At 29.9% G+C, this 19,661-nt stretch overlaps 1 protein-coding gene across 1 annotated transcript in view; it reads left to right on the forward strand.

Annotated features, from left to right (window-relative positions):
* The first annotated feature begins 1,716 nt into the window (after window positions 1-1,716).
* The window catches only part of LOC145007528 (putative MO25-like protein At5g47540), a 38,030-nt gene continuing 20,085 nt past the window's right edge, over window positions 1,717-19,661 (forward strand). Inside the window, exons 1-9 of the mRNA XM_078966442.1 lie at window positions 1,717-1,872; window positions 16,781-16,945; window positions 18,093-18,211; window positions 18,439-18,513; window positions 18,708-18,801; window positions 19,012-19,071; window positions 19,154-19,222; window positions 19,314-19,412; window positions 19,504-19,548. Of these exons, the coding sequence (XP_078822568.1) occupies window positions 1,717-1,872; window positions 16,781-16,945; window positions 18,093-18,211; window positions 18,439-18,513; window positions 18,708-18,801; window positions 19,012-19,071; window positions 19,154-19,222; window positions 19,314-19,412; window positions 19,504-19,548 (882 nt within the window). The remainder of the gene's footprint in view (window positions 1,873-16,780; window positions 16,946-18,092; window positions 18,212-18,438; window positions 18,514-18,707; window positions 18,802-19,011; window positions 19,072-19,153; window positions 19,223-19,313; window positions 19,413-19,503; window positions 19,549-19,661) is intronic.

The following is a 19,661-nucleotide window of genomic DNA, read 5'->3' on the forward strand; positions in this document are numbered from 1 at the left end:
CAAGTAGCTTTGGTGAGATGGATATTGATTTAGAGTTAGAATTTGACAGATTTGATCATGGTTGTCAAGATATTAAGAGTGAGGTTGAGTCTTATCTAGCAGATGGAAGGGAAAAAATGGACAAGTTCGATCTTTTGGGATGGTGGAAAGTGGATTCAATAAAATTCCCTATATTGTCTACCGTAGCTAGACATGTTTTGGCTATGCCGATCTAAACTGTTGCATCGGAGTCCGCATTTAGTACACGTGGCAGAGTTATTGATAAGTATAGGAGTTCACTTAACCCCGACACCGTAGAAACTTTAATTTGTGCACAAGATTGGATAAGGTGTTCATTGGTAGATCTTGAGCTTGGTTGTGCTATGAAGAGTAAAGACATTGATGAATTCAATGAGAAGATGGCGGGTTTAAAAATGGGTAAGGTTTTTTCCATATGTTTTGATTTCATATTATAATTATGCTTAATGGTGGTGTATATACGAATAATCTAATATTTCTGTTTATTTATGCAGACTGAAAACAAAAAATTCTTCCAAAGATCAAAGAGAATAGTAATGGCGGTTTATTTTATATATGTTTTGTTGATGATGATAAAAAATTGTTTATGCTTTTTATGAAGTTTTAACTTCGATGAATGTTTTGTTGCATGAAGTTAAACTAAGATGTTGATGGCTTAATGGTTAGGAATTAAAATGAATTGATTAGTTTTAAAATGTGGTTGGAATAGATCGTGTGTTTATATATCTAATTTATTTACCTTGTTGTTGAAGATTTGAAGTTTCTAATTGAAAAAAATTAAATGGAACATATTGATAGAAAAAATTAGTCGATGCTACTGCCCATTTATTTGAAAAAAAAACATACTGTAGTTGAAAAAAAAACAAAAGCTAAATAAAGGTAATAAAGAAAGCTCATATAAGAAACTCAAATCTTAATAAAATCTTAATAAAGGAAATAAAGAACAGTTGAAAATAAAATTGAGGTTGGACATAAAAATAACCATACCAAACCAAATAAAACCACACCATTTTTATATTGTGGTTAATAACAGAAACCGCAAAAAAAAAAAAAAAAAAAAAAAAAAAAAAAAAAAAAAAAAAAAAAAACCACATAAGAAACCGCAAAACTGAACCGAGACAAAAACCGCACCTATCAGTTTTACCGATATAAAAACTGCAATTTCGGTTTTCGGTTCGGTTTTAGGCCAAAAACCGCACCATACTCACCCTAGTTGGGGTACTACAATATCACTAAAAAATTATTTTATATATATATAAAAAATATTATTTATTAACATTTTTCATATTAATTATTGTACTACCAACTAAAGAGATTATAATATGTTTTTTAATGTCTAAAGTTGGATAACTACATATAATATATATTGACAATGTTTGCACTCCATATCAAACTTTCTGGTTCCGCCACTGACCGGTACATTTAGCCGAAGTATAAACGTAAGCGGCGTAGATATACATGAAATATTATAATGAGATATTATAATTTAATAAATGTTTGTATGTAAATCAATTCACTTTGCCGAAATTGGTCAGCATGAAGTTACAAACAACAAACAAATTGTGAATATTTAAAACAAACAGAAAGATGTGGTACTTTGTAGCGTACATCACAACGTCTCTCTCTTTTGTATCATTACTTTGTTCCCAGAACAACAACAACAAGAACTAGCTACTTATTCCTTGAAACCTCATACGCATGAATGCCAACAACAAAAGAAACAAAATGTTATGTCTTTCCACGCTAGGAAAAACCCTCATCAATACCAAGAAGCTTCAGACCCCCACAGAGGTGGTTCACAAGACTCGATCTCTTCTCCTCTATTCCAAAAACTCTGCCAATGCAGCCTCCCAGGTTTCTCCCCACCTTTTTTTTTTTTTTTTCGCAGTTCCTTGCATGTTTCCAAATTCAAATAGGTTAATTACAGGTGGTTTAAATAATGGCATGGATGCAAGTTTTTTTTCTTTGCTTTTGCTTCTCCATTCCAAATATATGCATTCTTTTTGTTCCTTAATTAAATGATCTTAATCATAATCTCATAGAGCAATACTTCTTTACGGATGAAAGATTATACATATAATATGCCAACCACAACAAGCTATACTTCGATTTTATATAGAGAAATTAAATTGCTTTCTACTTTTTTATGTCTACAAATGTTCCTACCCAATAAAATTATAACAAGTGTTATCATTCCATATTTTTTTAATTAACTCATTAAGGTTATATTATGAATATATCAATTACAATTAAATTGAATGATGATTTATCATAATTTTAATAGGTAAGAATAATTGTAAACATAAAAGGTAAGAGGTAATTTAATTTATCTTTTATATAATATGTCAACCAAATACTCGCTGTTGACTTTAGGATTTTAAAATATATTTCGGGTTGTTAGAAAAAATCAGAAAAAAATTGACCATGACCGTCGCTGCCCCTCACGTACACATGATTGCACAATCAAAGTGAAGAGCATCTCTAACCTTGTTTTGGAAGTTTATAATCACTCTTTTCTTTGGTTTAAGGTTAGATGCAAATTTGGAAGAAATACAAACATGGAAAACTGGTTGTAATTTGTTCTGCTTTGCCCATATCTTCTCGCTAGGTTGGTTTGTTTAATGAAATTTGTGCTGTTCAAAATAAATAAATAAAACAGATGATTGCACAATCAGTTAGTGGATTTAGGTGTTGCCCAATGATATCTGGTGTTGTTCTTCTGCTTGAGATTGAGGGTTCAGGTCTCGTCTCTTACATAAATGAATTTAGAAGTAATTTAAGAATATATATATATATATATATATATATATATATATATATATATATATATATATATATAATCCTTAACTAATCCTTAATTCCACAAATATCGACGACGTTCACCTGATTATTTTCACCTTTATATACTACTTAGAGGAATATTTTCAAAAACATTTAATTTTTTCTTAAAAACTAAAAAATTTATATAAACATTTTTTTGCTAATGACAATATTTTTTAATATAGTAATTCGTGCGTATTAAGTTATGCATCTTCAAATATTAGGTTAAAGTGTTCCAAGTCATGAGTTGTAAGATAATAGATTATTGATTGATAAATATTAAGGTTAAACTTTATATAAACAGGGATGCATAAGAGATCTAATATAAATTATAAAAGAGTTGAGCTTAAACCCTAATCACTAATACCCCCTGCAATTTGATCGGGAGGGGACGATTAAACGGGAAAAACAAAAACATAAAATATAACATAAATGAAGGCAACGGCAACAGCGGTGGTAGAGCTCTAATGATGACGGATAACAACAACTACTTGTTGGAGAAGAAGAAAGAAGAAGTAACGGTCAACGACAGTTTCCTTGTATAAGAAGGGAGTAGAAGGGAGTTGCAACAACGACGATAATCAAGTTGGCGGAAGAGGAGTCCAGAGAAAAGAAGCAAGAAAGAAAGATGGTTTTAACTGCGGCAGACGAAGTCTATCCTAACTTACTTGGAAAATAGATCGAAAGAAGAGGCAAGTTGAGGAGAAGGCAAAAAGCTGAGAGGCAGGAGCCATCCGATAAGGAGACATAAGCAAACGAGATAGTAGAAGGAGTCGGGGTAAGAGCTCTTGTTTGGTGCCAACAATTGTTTTATTATTTAGACGGAGAAGAGAAGAAATGGAAAAATAATGAACCTAATGAAGGCACCTCCAACGACTACTAGAGAAAGTCGCCGGAGGTGGAGGGCAGCGGCTACAGGTTGTGGTAAGAAGTAAGGTTTTAACGTAAAGCTCTGATATTGTGTAAGATAAGGTTTTAACGTAAAACTCTGATACATACTTGATACTATGTAAGATAATAGATTGCTTGATTGGAATTATGTGGAGAAACTTGTTCATGGAGAAGGTCCCATCTTGTGATGTCGGACATTAGAGGTACTAGGAAGAAGACGATAGTAATTAAGGTTAAGGAGATAGGACACAAAAAATAATGACATGTGGAGATGTTTGTGGCATAAACCTAGTGGGCCTTATGTTAGAGGCTTAGAGCTTGGCCAAGTCGTGCATTCACTCCATTGTAATTTTGGTGCTTCAATAGTTACATGGCATTGCTACGCATGTCTCGAGTTATCTCAACTATTCAAATTGAGGCAGCTTTTTTTATACGTGTGGCTCCTAAAAGAATAATAAAATAAAACAAACAAAAATAAATAAATAAATAAATAAAAAACAAAAAATGATAGTTTATTTATTAGAAAATTGTTTTTAACCAAAATTCTAAATAACTTAAGGCATGATTTGGAGGCAACATCAAACCTCAAGTTATTATGAGTTTTGACAAGCCACATTATTTGTAAGGCTTAAAATAAGGCGACAATTATGTATATAATTAATATTTTTCTAACGTATTTTCAACGGTTATTCATTTTTATACATATATATGAGTTAATGTGGCGTTTTGATAAAGCTTAGCGGTAGGTACAAACCTTATAATCATTGTGCACACGAAGGAGTCATGACCAACTTTTTAGAACCTTGGTTTTAACCAATTTAAAAATGTTTTTTTTTAGTATGAATTTCAAACCTCAAATAGAAACAAAATGGATATAGTTGTTGATTATATAGATGTGTTCTCCAACATTATACAATCGTTTAAATATACTAGGCGCTCAAAAGTGATTGATGATGGATGAGAAAATGTATGTTAAATAAGATGTTTAGAAGAAATTAACAAATGAATTAAGTGATTTTTATTCCATTCCACATGGGTGATAGTATAAAAAGAAAACGAGTTTATAACTACAAAAGCTTCTTAGCATTGTAAGTCTTATGGCACACAAGTTCTTTTTTCGTGCGCAAGGGGTTGCAAATGTAAACCATATTAGTTTGAATTCACTTAATTCGGTAATTGATGTAGGGACGGAACACGAACAGTTGCACTAAGAAGGCCAAACTGACACTTTAATACAAAAGATATAGACAAGTTTTATTCAATTCTAAGTTATATCATATAAAAAATTAAAAAAAGAATAATATGAAATATTCTAACATCTCTCGTTAGAATGAAACTTATGGACTTTAAAGTATTGAACAATCGTTATTAAAATAAATGCAATTACATATTCTTCTATTATTTTCTTCCTATCCATTTTCATGTCATTTTTTTATGATAACAAATATAATAAAAATATATTAATTTTATTAAATATAATAAATATCTCAATCTTAAATGTGTAGAAGATGATAGGAGGAAAAATAAAATAGAAAGAGAAATAATCTTTTCCATAAATTCTCTTTTGAAATACAAAATTAATGACTCGTTCAAAATCTTACATGTCTTTTTTTCAAGAAATCTGACAATTGTTGATTGTTTTTATTTCATTTTGACTAGGTGTGAGATCCATGTATTACATGCGTTTACTTAAAAAAAAATTAATATAAAATTTTAACAAATTCATAAGTTTGAATTTATAAGAAAAATGAGAAAAATTTTAATTATTAAAATTATTGACACTTTAATACATTGAATACATTACATATATAAATCATTTCTAATAAATACCTTACATATATAATTCCTTACATATTAAATGTGGAATTTTAATTTAATAAAATGAAAATTACAATAAAATGACAAGTGGAAAATAGAAAATTCAAAAACTCTAGAAAATGACATGTATCCAAATGAAGGAGAAGAGGACAAATGATAAAAAAACTTTCATTTATTAAGGAGGATTCACAATATATAACATAATTAACTAATAGCAATAAAAATAACAATTACAATTTTAGTTTCACAAACAAATAACAATTACAATTTCAGTTTGACAAAAAACTAATTAGTTCACTAAAATTTGTTTTATAAAACTTTAGTTTTTTTAATTAACAAATAATAATATCAAATAAAACTTAATAAATATTAAAAAAAAAAAAAAAAAAAAAAATTAAGCCATATATAATATTATTGATTTATACGTATGCATTAGATTTATGTGTAGATAGAAAACATACTAAAACATATTACCGGATCAAAAAAATAATAAATAATATTATATAAGTTAAAGTTTTAGCTTTTACTTTGATAGTGATATACATTTTTTCTTAAAGTTTCAAACCACTATCAAGTAGATAGAGAAAGACAGAGAGAAGAAGAACGAAACAAAAATCTTACATATCTTATAGATAAAAGAGTTTGATGAGTCCACCAACAAAGTTGTAGGTCTGAAGTGCACTCTACAAATGACACACTTAAAAGCTAACATATGTCACTCCTTCGTTTGTCGGAGACACAAACGTCAACAAGTCTGTAGTTGTTCGTAGACTTAGAAGTCAACTAGTGTTTCTGACGTGAAGTCCGAAGGAGGTGAGCACTTCGGCGGTGTCTTTGCTTCTAGCAAGTTATTTTTTCCGAAAAGAGACAATAGAGACGTAAATTGATATTTTTTAATCTAGTTTTTGCAATTTCTCCAAGGTTTAGATAATAATTTGTAGATTAGTTTTTTGGGTGTATTTTTATATTGATTTTTCAGTAAATTTTTTATATTTGTTATATAATGATTTACTTTACTACTTTGTAAATCACCTAATGAAATAAATAACAAATATAACTTATTTTCTGATTATTTAGAGTTAATTAGTTATTTAAATATTTTTCAATTACATACATAAATTTGTTGTATAATAACCCTTACGAGCCAAGATTTGTAGTGTGTGTATATATATATATATATATATATATATATATATATATATATATATATATATATATATATATATATATATATATATATATATATATATATATATATATATATATATAAAGCTTGCATTGTTTCTTGATTGTCATGCACTTGAAACCCCCCACAATAATTTGCTAAAACCCCATGCATTTGATACCCCCAAACCTTTTCACCTTCTTAATACTTAATCACATAATCAATGGTAATTCGTATTCATATGAGATAATAATTTGCTAAAACCTCATGCATTTATATGGTATTAGAATATGTTTGAGTTTTTGGGTTTTAGACTTTTGTAAATGGGTAATCCGTTTGATACGTTGGATTTGAAGCTATCTTATTCGAATTACCCAAAACAAGAGATAAATTAATAATATATGCTCATGCATGTTTTATACAAGCCCCAATCAAAATACAATATATTATAATCATACAATTAAGTGTCTTTTATTCCATTTTTGGCTTTATAACAAAAGTTTGTTTACGTGGCGAAGAAAGAAAACTTGAAGATGAATATTTAGGTTGAATGTTTATATAAGATTTGTTTTAAATATATAATATAGATATAAATAGACAAACGTGTGTCAAATATAGTTCATCACAAATTTAATGTTATAAACTACAATATAACTCAAAGTGGTTTTCAAAATATAATGTTTATACTATAATATAATATATTAGAAAAATACCATATAGTAGACGAATCTCACATGTTGTGCAGAAATTTAGTTGCATAGATAATATATTATAATTATATTTCATTTAAAATATGTTAGGTCATTTGATTATTACATTGTTGTAGTAGGCACTATAGTCTCATATATTTGGAATGACTCTTACAAAAATGATGTCTGTAATTTGAATATAACATAATATCCTATAATGTTTATTGAATGATATTATCTTCGATTGAATACTTTTTAATTGGAATCAACTTTATTATAGTTAAAAAATTTGGCTCCGTTTTTTCTTTTCATTAGTTCTAGAATATGATTTTTTATATTAACTTCAAATATGTCACTATCTTAAAATAGATTGTGAATGAGATTTTTTATATTACTTAAAATACGATACCCTTTTCTATTCAACAGTAAAACTAACAAAAGTCGTTAAATATGTATTTTTATGAGGTTCAACATAAATAGACGACGACAAATGAGAATTCATATCTAATCAATCATCAACTAATTACATTAGATACTAATGTGTAGATAAAAATTACATTTAAAATTTTAAACTAATAGTAAAAAAATTCATTATTTATTATGATAAAAAAAATTGTAAATCAAAAAATATAAATGCTATTTAATCGCATACAAGTTTTATGTATGGCTTATCCACAATACATTAAGCGATATATAATCATATTAAACTACATAATTATCTCACTCTGCAACGCGCCGGCATTCGCCTAATATATATATATATATATATATATATATATATATATATATATATATATATCTTAAAGTGTCGAAAATCAAGGAGTCATGACCCTTTGGCCCTCTCACAAATTAATGTTTTTCGGTTAAAAAAAATATATATGTACAAAAATGTATCTGAATTTTTCTGAAGAAGCATTTGTTGTTACAAACTCAATTTTTTTCATATTTCCATACATGTGGAATGAAATAATAGTCATTTGGTAATTTTTCAAACACCTCAATTTAACGTATAATTACTCATTCATCTTCAATCTGTTTTGGATGTATGATATATCAAAACAAATGTATCATGGATGAGAACATGAAAATATAATCACTTTTCCATTTTGATTATATTTATATTTTGAAATTCATGATCAAAAATGGGAAAACCCCATTTTTCAGATTGGTTAAAACCGATTTTCCAACAATATATCATATTGGTGCGACAAAGTCATATAAATGTTTACATACGTTGGAGTCTCTCTCTCTCTCTTCTCTCTCCATACGAGTTTTTTTGAAAAGAAAACCATAAACTCAACATATATCTTATATGATATTAAATTCAGGATCCCATATCCTCATGGCTAAACACATCATTGTTTATCCTCATAAAGCCTCTATCTATAATAGCTTTTTTGGAAATGTTGGACTTCTCATGTATTTTATAAACTAGAAACAAAATTTCTTTAATTTAGTTCCACCAAAAGGGCATAACCGATAGGATTTAGGTAAAACAAATAAACTTAAAATCCTTAAGTTCACATGCAACCTAAGGATCTATATTTTCACTATTGAACCTATAACTAAAAACATCAAATAATAAACACTAAAAACCCTAGGTATATTTTGAAAAATCATAATAGGGTTTAGGTTCCCATACCTTCTTGTTATTGTAGCAAATAACAAGAATTCTTCACTTGTAGATCTCTTGGAAGCAAGCACCACAAATGGTGTTTCTCTAATAGCTCACACCCAAACTAGCAATAAGGAAGACTATACACAGAAGATAATAGAGGGGGAGTTTCGGCTATCTTTATGGAACTTTGAGTAGCTGAAAATGCAAGGGATAAGGGTCTTTATATAGTGGTCCAAGGAAACCCTAGATAACCTGATTTGAATATTAAATTACTATTTCAAGTTTGGTGTTTATCTCGTTCCTTATTTATCAAAATAGGAAACACTAGAAGCCCTAGAATATCCCCTAAAAACCGTCTAATCCTAATGGTTGAAGGTTCTGGAGCCCTTTGTTCAACTATTCAACAATTACATTGTAGACCGCACATTGTTAATTAATTCTATTAATCCCAAATTTAATTCCAATTATTTTTTAGTTAATTATTAATTAAATAATAGCTTTTCTAATTAATATATCATTTCATAGTTTATTAATAAACTATTTATTTTGATTTATCAATCACATAATAAATTAATCTCTCTCTCTCTCTCTCTCTCTCTCTCTCTAAAAGTCATCCAGTCCAATTGCTAGATTTTAGGATAACGCAAAAGGAATGTGCTACTATCAATTCAAGTATATACCGATTATAGTTATGAGCTTAGATACCTAATCAAACAGTCTTCCACTTGGATAATTCTTTAAATATAACTGCCAGTACAACTTCTGAATTGATTAACAAGTTATAGCTTCCAAAAGTCGCTACCGAACTCTGACCCAGTTAGTTACACATCCTAAGATAAGTGATATCGGTTTTGCAAGATATCATTTTAGACAAGAGATACGGAATAAAATCAATATCACTTTCCAAGAATTTGTTTTCCGGTTTCTGATTTGTGATGATATCGGACTTCTAATTGAACACATCAATTTAGTCCTCACTAGGCCAACACAATAAGTCAACACCAAATCACCGAGGGGCCCAAAGATATCACTCTTCCTGTTAGGGCAAAAGGAATGGATAAACTTTTGAATCATATGCATGCATCGTTTACTCATCAAATCCTGCATGACTATACATTTTATAGCATTAAGTTACTAATGCGTTTACACATTACCAATGTACAACTGACTTGTTAAGTACAACTCATATATCATCGTTTCAAGGTCATAAGATATTATTGTCTCAAAATTACTCATGATAGAATCCATGACTTAATTCTCTGAGTGAGAGTATATCCAATACTTAAATATCAATTTATAATTACTCATGAACATTACATTAATTCTATTGCTATGTCTACTCCCTTAGATAACCTACAATCCAATTCATAACAATCTTAATTCACTACTCACTTCCAAAAGTATGGCCGACTGTGGAATTTGAAAAATCATATTATCCGGGAAGTAAAACATGCAAAGCGAAACACAGGAGTAAATAATTCACAAAAGGCAGTAAGCAAACTTATAAATATTTCTCCATTATTTAAGAACCCAAAATCAATTACATTTATTTTGTTACAAGTTTCAAAATAACTATCTAACTACTAAAAACTAACATCATCTCTTATACCAATGCTCCTGTCATGCTGACTTTGCTTGACCCTACTAGATCCTTCGTCAAAGGATCTGTAGGAATCTATTCTAATGATACCCTATTCATCATGAGGTGAAGTTCTTCTACCCTATGTCTGATGTAATGCTACTTTCTGTCGATATGTCTATACTTTCCATGATTTCTTGGTTCCTTAGTCAAGGCAACCGCTCCTTCATTATCGTAGAAAATTTCCATTAGCTCTTGAATGGTTGGGATAATTCCAAGATCTCCGATGAAGTTCTTCAACCAAGCTTCTTCCTTGGATGCTTCACTTGCAACTATGTACTCTGATTCGCAGGTCGAATCAGCCACCGTATTCTATTTGGAAGTCTTCCAAGTTACTGGTCGACCATTTAGAACGAACACCTACCCCGACCGAGAAAGAAAGTTGTCGCTATCTTTCTAAAAGTTGGCATCACTCTACCCACTTACTATCAGTGTATCATTGCCACCAAGGACTAAGATCATGTCCTTCGTCCTTCGCATGAGATTTTCCTTTCTATTTTTGTTTAGGAGGAACTTTCCTCTTCTTCCCATTTCCTTGTCCAAAAGAAATAATGGGAGCACTAGTAGTAGTGGAGGTCGAACGTTTTCCTTTCATTCCTGCTTCAGTTATCTATTGTAGTTTGTCCAATTGAGCCAAGGTGGTTTCAATGTTATTCAATTATTAGGTCAGGGTGAACTGATCATAACAACTTGGTAAAGTGTTTAGAACTATATTAATAGCCAACTCCTCAATAAAGTGCACACTTAGCCTAACAAGGCATTCCATGTGTCGTTGCATTCTCTGTATGTGACTACAAACAGATTCTCCCTCTTTCATCTTTCATATTATTAGGGCTTTGACCATTTCATATTTTTCTTGACGAGCTCGCTTGTGGAAATTTTCCACAAGATCCTTGTTGATCTCATAAGGCTAGTAGTCCTCATAAAATCTCTGCAACTCCGGGGTCATAGTGGCGACCGTGATACAAGAAAATTCTTTAGGAATGACCTTCTATTCGTCGATTTCATTTAGTTCTTTCTCAAGGACATAGTCCTTGTTCTTGAAATGAAGGGGCATTAATGTTGGGCATCTAATCATTGTAGTTAGTGCCATCTAATTTCATGTTTGAGCATATTGACAACAATGAGAAGTTATGGTGGTTGGAGGAGGAGGAAGCAGAAACATCAGCTAGAGTAGACATCTATAAAATAATGTAGGTTTTTACTTAAAGAAGAATAATCCTTAATATAGTAACCTAAAATAAAATATTAAGTCTAGGACCCAACTATATAATTCAAAACTTAGGAAAAGGATGTCGTAATCAAATTGTAAGTTTTATAAAGGTATGTAAATGATGATTTACCAATTCCACCAAAAAACAAATGAAATTAACTGAAATTCCTAAGTCTTTTGAGATTCATTGAACCTATGCAATGTCATGTTTAATCTCAGATTATACTTTTCTATTTGTGACTGGGATACCGATGATCACAAATAAGGTGTGAATAACCATCCAAATGTGTTTTTTTTTTTTTTTTGGTAAGGGAACTTCCCTAACGAGGGTTTCCGGGCCATCCAAATGTGTTTGGTAACCTCATTGTCATGTATCCTCCAAATTAAGGTGTTGGTAAACCACACACGCTCTATCAACAATGATAATTTATAAGATATCTAATACAACTCTTTATTAGTCCTTATTAGTATGTTGGTTAACCACACACGCTCCACTAACGATTTATAAATTGTAATGTGAAATTTTATGGGTTAGCATACTAATTCACATTTTTCCTAAAGTAACTAGATTTAGGATTTTAATTATAGGATTCTAGTACTTTTAATAATGTTATACTTTTAATGAGATTTAGTTATCCTATAAAATCCATTCTGGTAACGACCTTTCACTAATCAAGGAATTCGTGGGTGAGAGTGAACACTCATTTAACTACTGTTTTATAGGTAGTTTCCTTATACCCCTTGCTAGAATAGCTTTGTGAATGAGACATACTAGTGATTTGACTAACTGATTCTTATACATAGAATATAATAATAATAATAATAATAATAATAATAATAATAATAATAATAATAATAATAATAATATAAGGTGTATTTTAAACTTTTCAAAATACTAGGTTTATTAAATTTTGAAAATTAATAATCAATTAATATAAATTTAAAATAAACCAAAATTAATTTAATATTTATCTATTAGTTATCTATTAATTAAAAACATTAAATCAAATAAGTATTAACTAATTAAATAAATCAAAAAATTTAAACATAATCCTAACCCTCCACTTTTTGAAAATTAGGGTGTAGGAGTTATCCAATTTTATAATTATCAATTTTAATCAAATCAAACTAAAAGTTATCTATAATAGGAAACCCTTAAAACCTTAGCAATTTTCAAAAAAAAACGTGGGGAGGAAGGCTAGGGTTTCAAAACCGTAACCCTAACGAAATCCAAGGGGAATGGGTTGGGGTTTCAAAAAACTCTAACCCTAGTCAAAATTCTTGGCTTTTTAGGGTTTAGTTTCTATAAACCCTAATTGATCATATTCTACAATTATAGCAAATCAATTGAAAAAAAATGCTTTGATACCACTAATAGGATTTAGGTAAAACAAATAAACTCAAAACCCTTAAGTTCACATGCAACCTAAGGATCTATGTTTTCACTATTAAACCTATAACTAAGAACATCAAATAAGAACACCTAGGTATATTTTGAAAAATCAAAATAGGGTTTAGGTTTACATAACTTGTTGTTATTGTAGCAAATAACAAGAATCCTTCACTTGTAGATCTCTTGGAAGAAAACACCACAAATGTCCTACCTCTAATAGCTCACACCCAAACTAAGAAGAAGGAAGACTATGGAGAGAGGAGAGGAGATGGGAGAATTTTGGCTATCTCTATGGAAGTATGAGTGGTCGAAAATGCTAGGGTTAAGGGTCTTTATATCATGGTCTAAGGAAACCTTAGATAATCCTGATTTGATTATTAAATTAATATTTTAAATCTGATATTTATCTCATTCATTATTTATCCATATGGGATATTCTAGAAACCCTAGAATATCCCTTCAAAACTATCCAACCCTAATGGTGGAAGCTTCTAGAGCTTTTTGTTCAACTATTGAACAGTTGCACTTTAGACCCTTCATATTTAGTTAATTCTATGAATCCCATAATTAATTCTAATTAATTTCTGATCAATTATTAATTTAATAATATATTTTCTAATTAGTATATTGTTTTCATAATATATTAATAAATTATTTATTTTGATTTATCAATCACATAATAAATTGATATTTATATCTCTAAAAGTCATCATGTTCAATTGCTAGGTTTGAGGGTAATCAAAAAGGATTGCGTTACTGTTAATTCAAATATATATATATATACCAATTATACTTATGGGCTTAGACACCTAATCTAACAGTCTCCCACTGGGATAAGTATGTAACTATAACTGGCAGTACAACTTCTGAATTGATCAACAAATTGTAGCTTCCAAAAACCTGTGTTGAACGTTGACCCTGTCAGCTATGCGTACTAAGATAAGTAATCATATAATGCTACGTCCTGCAAGATATATTTTCGTACATGAGACATGTAACCGAATCAATCTCATTTTCCAACACTTTGTTTCCCAATTTCTTATTTGTGATGATACAGGACTTCTAATTGAACACGACAATTTAGTCCTGGCTGGGCCCAGTACTACAAGTCAACAGCAAATCAATGAGGGGTTCAAAGATATCGCTTTTCTTGTCAGGGAAAAAGGAACAGATAAACTTTGACTCATATGCTTGCATCCTTTACACATCAAATCATGCATGACAATACGTTTTATAACATCAAGTTACTGATGCATTTACGTCTTACCAATGTACAACCGACTTGTAAATTACAACTCATATATCTCTGTTTCAATTCCATAAGATATTATCGTCTCATAAGTACTCGTGATAGAATCCATGAAGTAATTCTCTAAGTGTGGGTTTATCTAATACTTAAATCTCCATTTTTATGTACTCATGAACATTACATAAATTATATTGCTATGCCTAACTCTCTTAGAAAATCTACAATCCAATTCATGACAGTCTTAATTCACTACTTACTTCCAAAAATTATAACCGACTGTGGAATTTGAATAATCATATTATTCGGGAAGTAAAACTTGCAAAATGAAACACAAGAATAAATTGACAAAAGGCAGTAAGAAAACTTACAAATAATTCTCCATTATTTAATCACCCAAAATCAATTACATTCATTTTTTTACAAATTTCAAAATAACTATCTAACTACTAAAAACTAACATCATCTTTCACATCAATGCTCCTTGCATGATAACTGTGCTTGACCCTACTCAGAGCCTTCATCAAATGACCTGTACGAATATCTTTTAATGATACTATCTTCACGATGAGATGCCTTCTTCTACCGTATGATGTAATGGTAATTTATGGTCGATATGTCTAGACTTTCCATGATTTGTTGATTCCTAGTCAAGGCAACCACTCCTTCATTATCATAGAAAATAACCATTCGCTCTTGAATGTTTGGGACAACTCCAAGATCTCCGATAAAGTTCTTCAACCAAACTTCTTGCTTTAATGCTTCACTTGAAGTTATGTACTCTGATTCCCAGGTTGAATCAACCACTATATCATGTTTGGAAATCGTCCAAGTTACTGCTCCACCGTTTAGAACAAACACGTAGCCCGACTAAGAATGAATTTTATCTCTATCTGTTCTGAAAGTTGGTGTCACTATATCCACTCTCTCTCAATGTATCACTGCTACCAAGGACTAGAAGCATGTCCTTCATCATTCGCAAATACTTGAGAACGTTTTTAACCATTTTACAATGAGATTTACCAGGATTTCCCTAATAACAACTGACCATGCTCAAGGGCAAGGACACATCAGGGTAAGTACATGCAACAACGTACATGATCGACCCTACAACCGAAGCCTAAGGTATCCGACTCATATCAGTTATCTTTTCATCTATACTAGGGCTTTGAGTCTTACTCAATTTGGTGTTGCTCTAACCCTAGGTACATATAAATCTGAAACCCATAATATCTTAACCATTAAGCCCTTAATCTGGAAATGTCCTTAACCCAACTACTCCAAAAGGGTTTCTAATACCAGATCTATCGTAAAGGCAGAAGCTTTATAGACATGTATGTCCAATACATGTCTAAGATCCATTTTAGGTCTAATTTGAGCTCTAAAGACCCAAAACTTAAGCAAATGACAAGAGCTTCTATCAAAGACTAGATCCATAACATATAATACTCTTGGGACTCAACAGAGTCATAAAGTTGCCAATTTTATGATTTCCTTCCCCCGAAACTTGCTCAAACATGAGGGACATACAATAATATTAAAGATCTAACCACCAAGAGACATAAAGAAAGGAAATTGGACACTTACAAAAGGTCCAGAGATGCCCAAAAGATATCTTCACTTCAGCCAAGAAGCTCCATAATCCTTTCGAAAGCCTCTTTTTTCTTCACAAGCAACCAAAGTCACTAAAATAGACTCACAACTCAGAAAGGGAAATTAGGGTTAGGGTTTCTAAAACTTGAGGGAGATGGAGGCTGATAAGGAACCCTAAAATGGATTATAGGGATTTAAATATGAAGTGAACCCTAAAAGATTCATGCGTTTGGGCCTGAACAGCTGCCATATGTGTCCTTCCTTGGCCATGTTGTGGTGGTCCAAAAATCACGCAATCAAATAACTATTTCCACGTCGTGGCCTTCTTTGGCCACATCATGGCACAAAGTTTCCTCCAAAACTCCATCTTCGATCTTGGACACAAGTAAATTTTTATTACCATTTATGTTTAACTTATTAAATACAATTTACAATACCTTAAAAAAAATTATTCAACTAATTAAATTTTTATTACCATTTATGTTTAACTTATTAAATTGTTAAATCATTTAAATGTGTATTTTTTAGGTACAGTAAAAGATGTGTGTTTATGCCTTTTCATAATAATAAATGACTATTAGGTATTATTATCTTGTTTTGTTACTTTTTAGGTAGTGGTCATATATAATGAAAAAAAAAAATTACTTGAGAATATATTAAGTTATTATCATGTTCAGACAACAGATGAATTGAACTTATTAGTTAAGGAGTTAAAGTTGATTCTCTATGGTGATGACAACTCTGAGCCTTGTGAGGAAGCATGTGCACAGTTGACTGAGCAATTCTTTAGAGAAGACATAATGCGTCTTCTCATTATCTTTCTTCCCAAGTTGAACTTGGAGGTACGTATTCTAACCATTGCTTCGATTTGTGCATATATGGACTTTGTAGTTTCATTTTCATATGTGACTTATTTTAGACAAAATTATAAATATGGTCCCTGTGGTTTGTCAAAAATCACAAAGTCAGTCGCTATTAATTTTTTTGATACAAATGGCCGTGTGGTTTGCAAAACTTTCACTGATGACCCTTTTTACTAACTTCCTTAGTTTGATTGAATGTTGTAAGAGCATTTTCGTCATTTTAAATATAAAGGGTCTAAATTCGTAACATTTGTTAACTATAAAGACCATTTTTGAAGTTTGTTAAAAAAACATTTTTGACATATATTTTTTTAAATAAAATAGAATGTATTTTAGTCGTATTATATAAAAAATAGAATGTATTTAAATGGTCTCTATGGTTTACCAAATATATATCATGAATTCAGTTTGTTTATAATTTTGTCTTTATATTATAAAATATGTGCTCTAAGGGTACATATAAGAAAACATTAATTACGAAAAATCTACCATAATAAATGAAAATTTTATTGCCACTTGTCATTCTCTCATTTAATTGGCCACATGTCATTTTGTCATAGTTTTGAAATATATTTATTTTCCACTTGTCAATTACTACATTATTCATTTCCACTATATCATTAATTTAATTTCCATAAATTAAACCTACTATAATAACTATTAACTTCAAATTTGAAATTTCAATTTCTATTTTAAATAAATTTACACTTTAAACCTTTGTATTTAACATTTTATTATAATAACCCGTTTACTACACGAGTCTAACAGTAAAACACATAATTTTAATTGATTTATTTTTTTCATGTTTTTTTTTCATAATTTTCACTTATTTCATATATTTCAAATTCAAATAAACTTCTCATTTAATCGTTCATATTTAACATTATGTTTTAATTAACATGTATAATATACGGGTTTCACAACTAGTATTATCATAATTAAATATGAAATGTATTTATTATGAATATTATTAATATATCTCACATTTAATTATGGTAATAATCTTATTAATTGTTGCATTTTATATTTAATTATGATAATATTTATTATAATTAATGTTTCTTATATGTGTGCCTTGGGCACATGTTAGAAAATCCTTTTATAAAAAAAGTCTCTTATGTGATAGGCACGTAAAGATGCAACCCAAGTTGTTGCAAGTTTGCAAAGGCAACCCTTGCCATCACGTTTCCAAGCTTCCAAATATTTAGAATCCAATCTAGATCTTGTTGATATTCTAATATCCGGGTATGTTTTCCAAGTATTGTAGCTACCTAAGGTAATCTTGAAAAATCTCAAGAGAATTTAATTTTGTTTTATTCTTTATTATGATATGATGTTAAATTGTGCTTAAATCTATTGTTAATTTTATGCTAGGATTTGAGTAAAAAAAAAATTTGTTGTCAAGGATTAGATTATGTTAATTCCATGTAATCAAAATTTTAACATTAACTTTACAACTTGTATTCTAATAGTTATGAAGATCCTTTATTAGCTCTCCATTATGGAAGGATGTTAAAAGAGTGCCTACGTCATCAAGTTGTTGCTAGGTAAGAAACACAAATTATTAGAATTGAATAGTCGTGTATATATCAATATGATGAATAACTTCAATTGGCAAGAAGGAAGCAACATGTTGGGACTTGGGACTTCCGTTAGAGAACTCTTTTACTTATATGATTTTTCTTTTTTCTCCATGTTCAACTCTTGTTGTTCCCATAATTCAATAAGGTTTCTTTTGCAGTTATATATTAGAACCAATTCAACTAAAGAAACTTTTTGGTTACATACAACTTCCAAGTTTCGATATTGCTGCAGATGCCACCGATACCTTCAAGGTTGGTTATTTGAGATACAATTATGAATTGTTCTGCTCGATATAAGTACGTAACACCACTCACTACTTCATTAGTTCTAGTATATGGATTATACATATGAAGCTTTAACTAGTTAGACATGGATAAGAAGTTGTCTTAACAAAATCTTGCATCTATTGTGATTTTAAAGAACAATATGTTTGACTGATTATCGTTTATGATTCCTCATAGGATCTATTGACTAGGCATAAGTCCACTGTATCCGAATCACTATCCAAAAACTATTCTTGGGTAACATATCTTCTATCTTTTTTATGGTGTGGCAAATATTTTTAGTGGTTACTTTGGGAAAACATTATATGGTTTTGGTTAGTTTTTTACAGAATTTAATGAGAAACTACTAAAATCATCAAACTATATCACTAAAAGACAAGCTGTTAAGGTATGTTACTTTATTTTTATAGTAAAAACATTACATGGGAATATTGATGTTCATTCAAATGATTTTTTATTTTTTATTTTTACCTTGACAGTTATTAGGAAGCATAATGCTTGATCGTTCAAATTCTATCGTTATGAGACGCTATGTCAGTTCAAAAGACAATTTGATCATTCTAATGAATCTTCTAAGGGTAAGATATTGTCTACATATTTGGCTACTTGGTGGCTCTGTATTTAAAAAACATAAAAGCTGAGATATTAATATTGACATTGTTGATGCAGGATACAAGTAGGAGCATCCAGATAGATGCTTTTCATGTGTTCAAGGTATCTACAACACACACACACACTATATATACACACACACACACACACAAACACATTATAATGAATATATCAAACAAAATGACGCGTTATGATAGGTTTGGATACGTAAACTT

This window comes from Lactuca saligna, chromosome 7 (assembly GCF_052625555.1).
Source record: "Lactuca saligna cultivar CGN05327 chromosome 7, ASM5262555v1, whole genome shotgun sequence".
Lineage (NCBI taxonomy): Eukaryota > Viridiplantae > Streptophyta > Magnoliopsida > Asterales > Asteraceae > Lactuca > Lactuca saligna.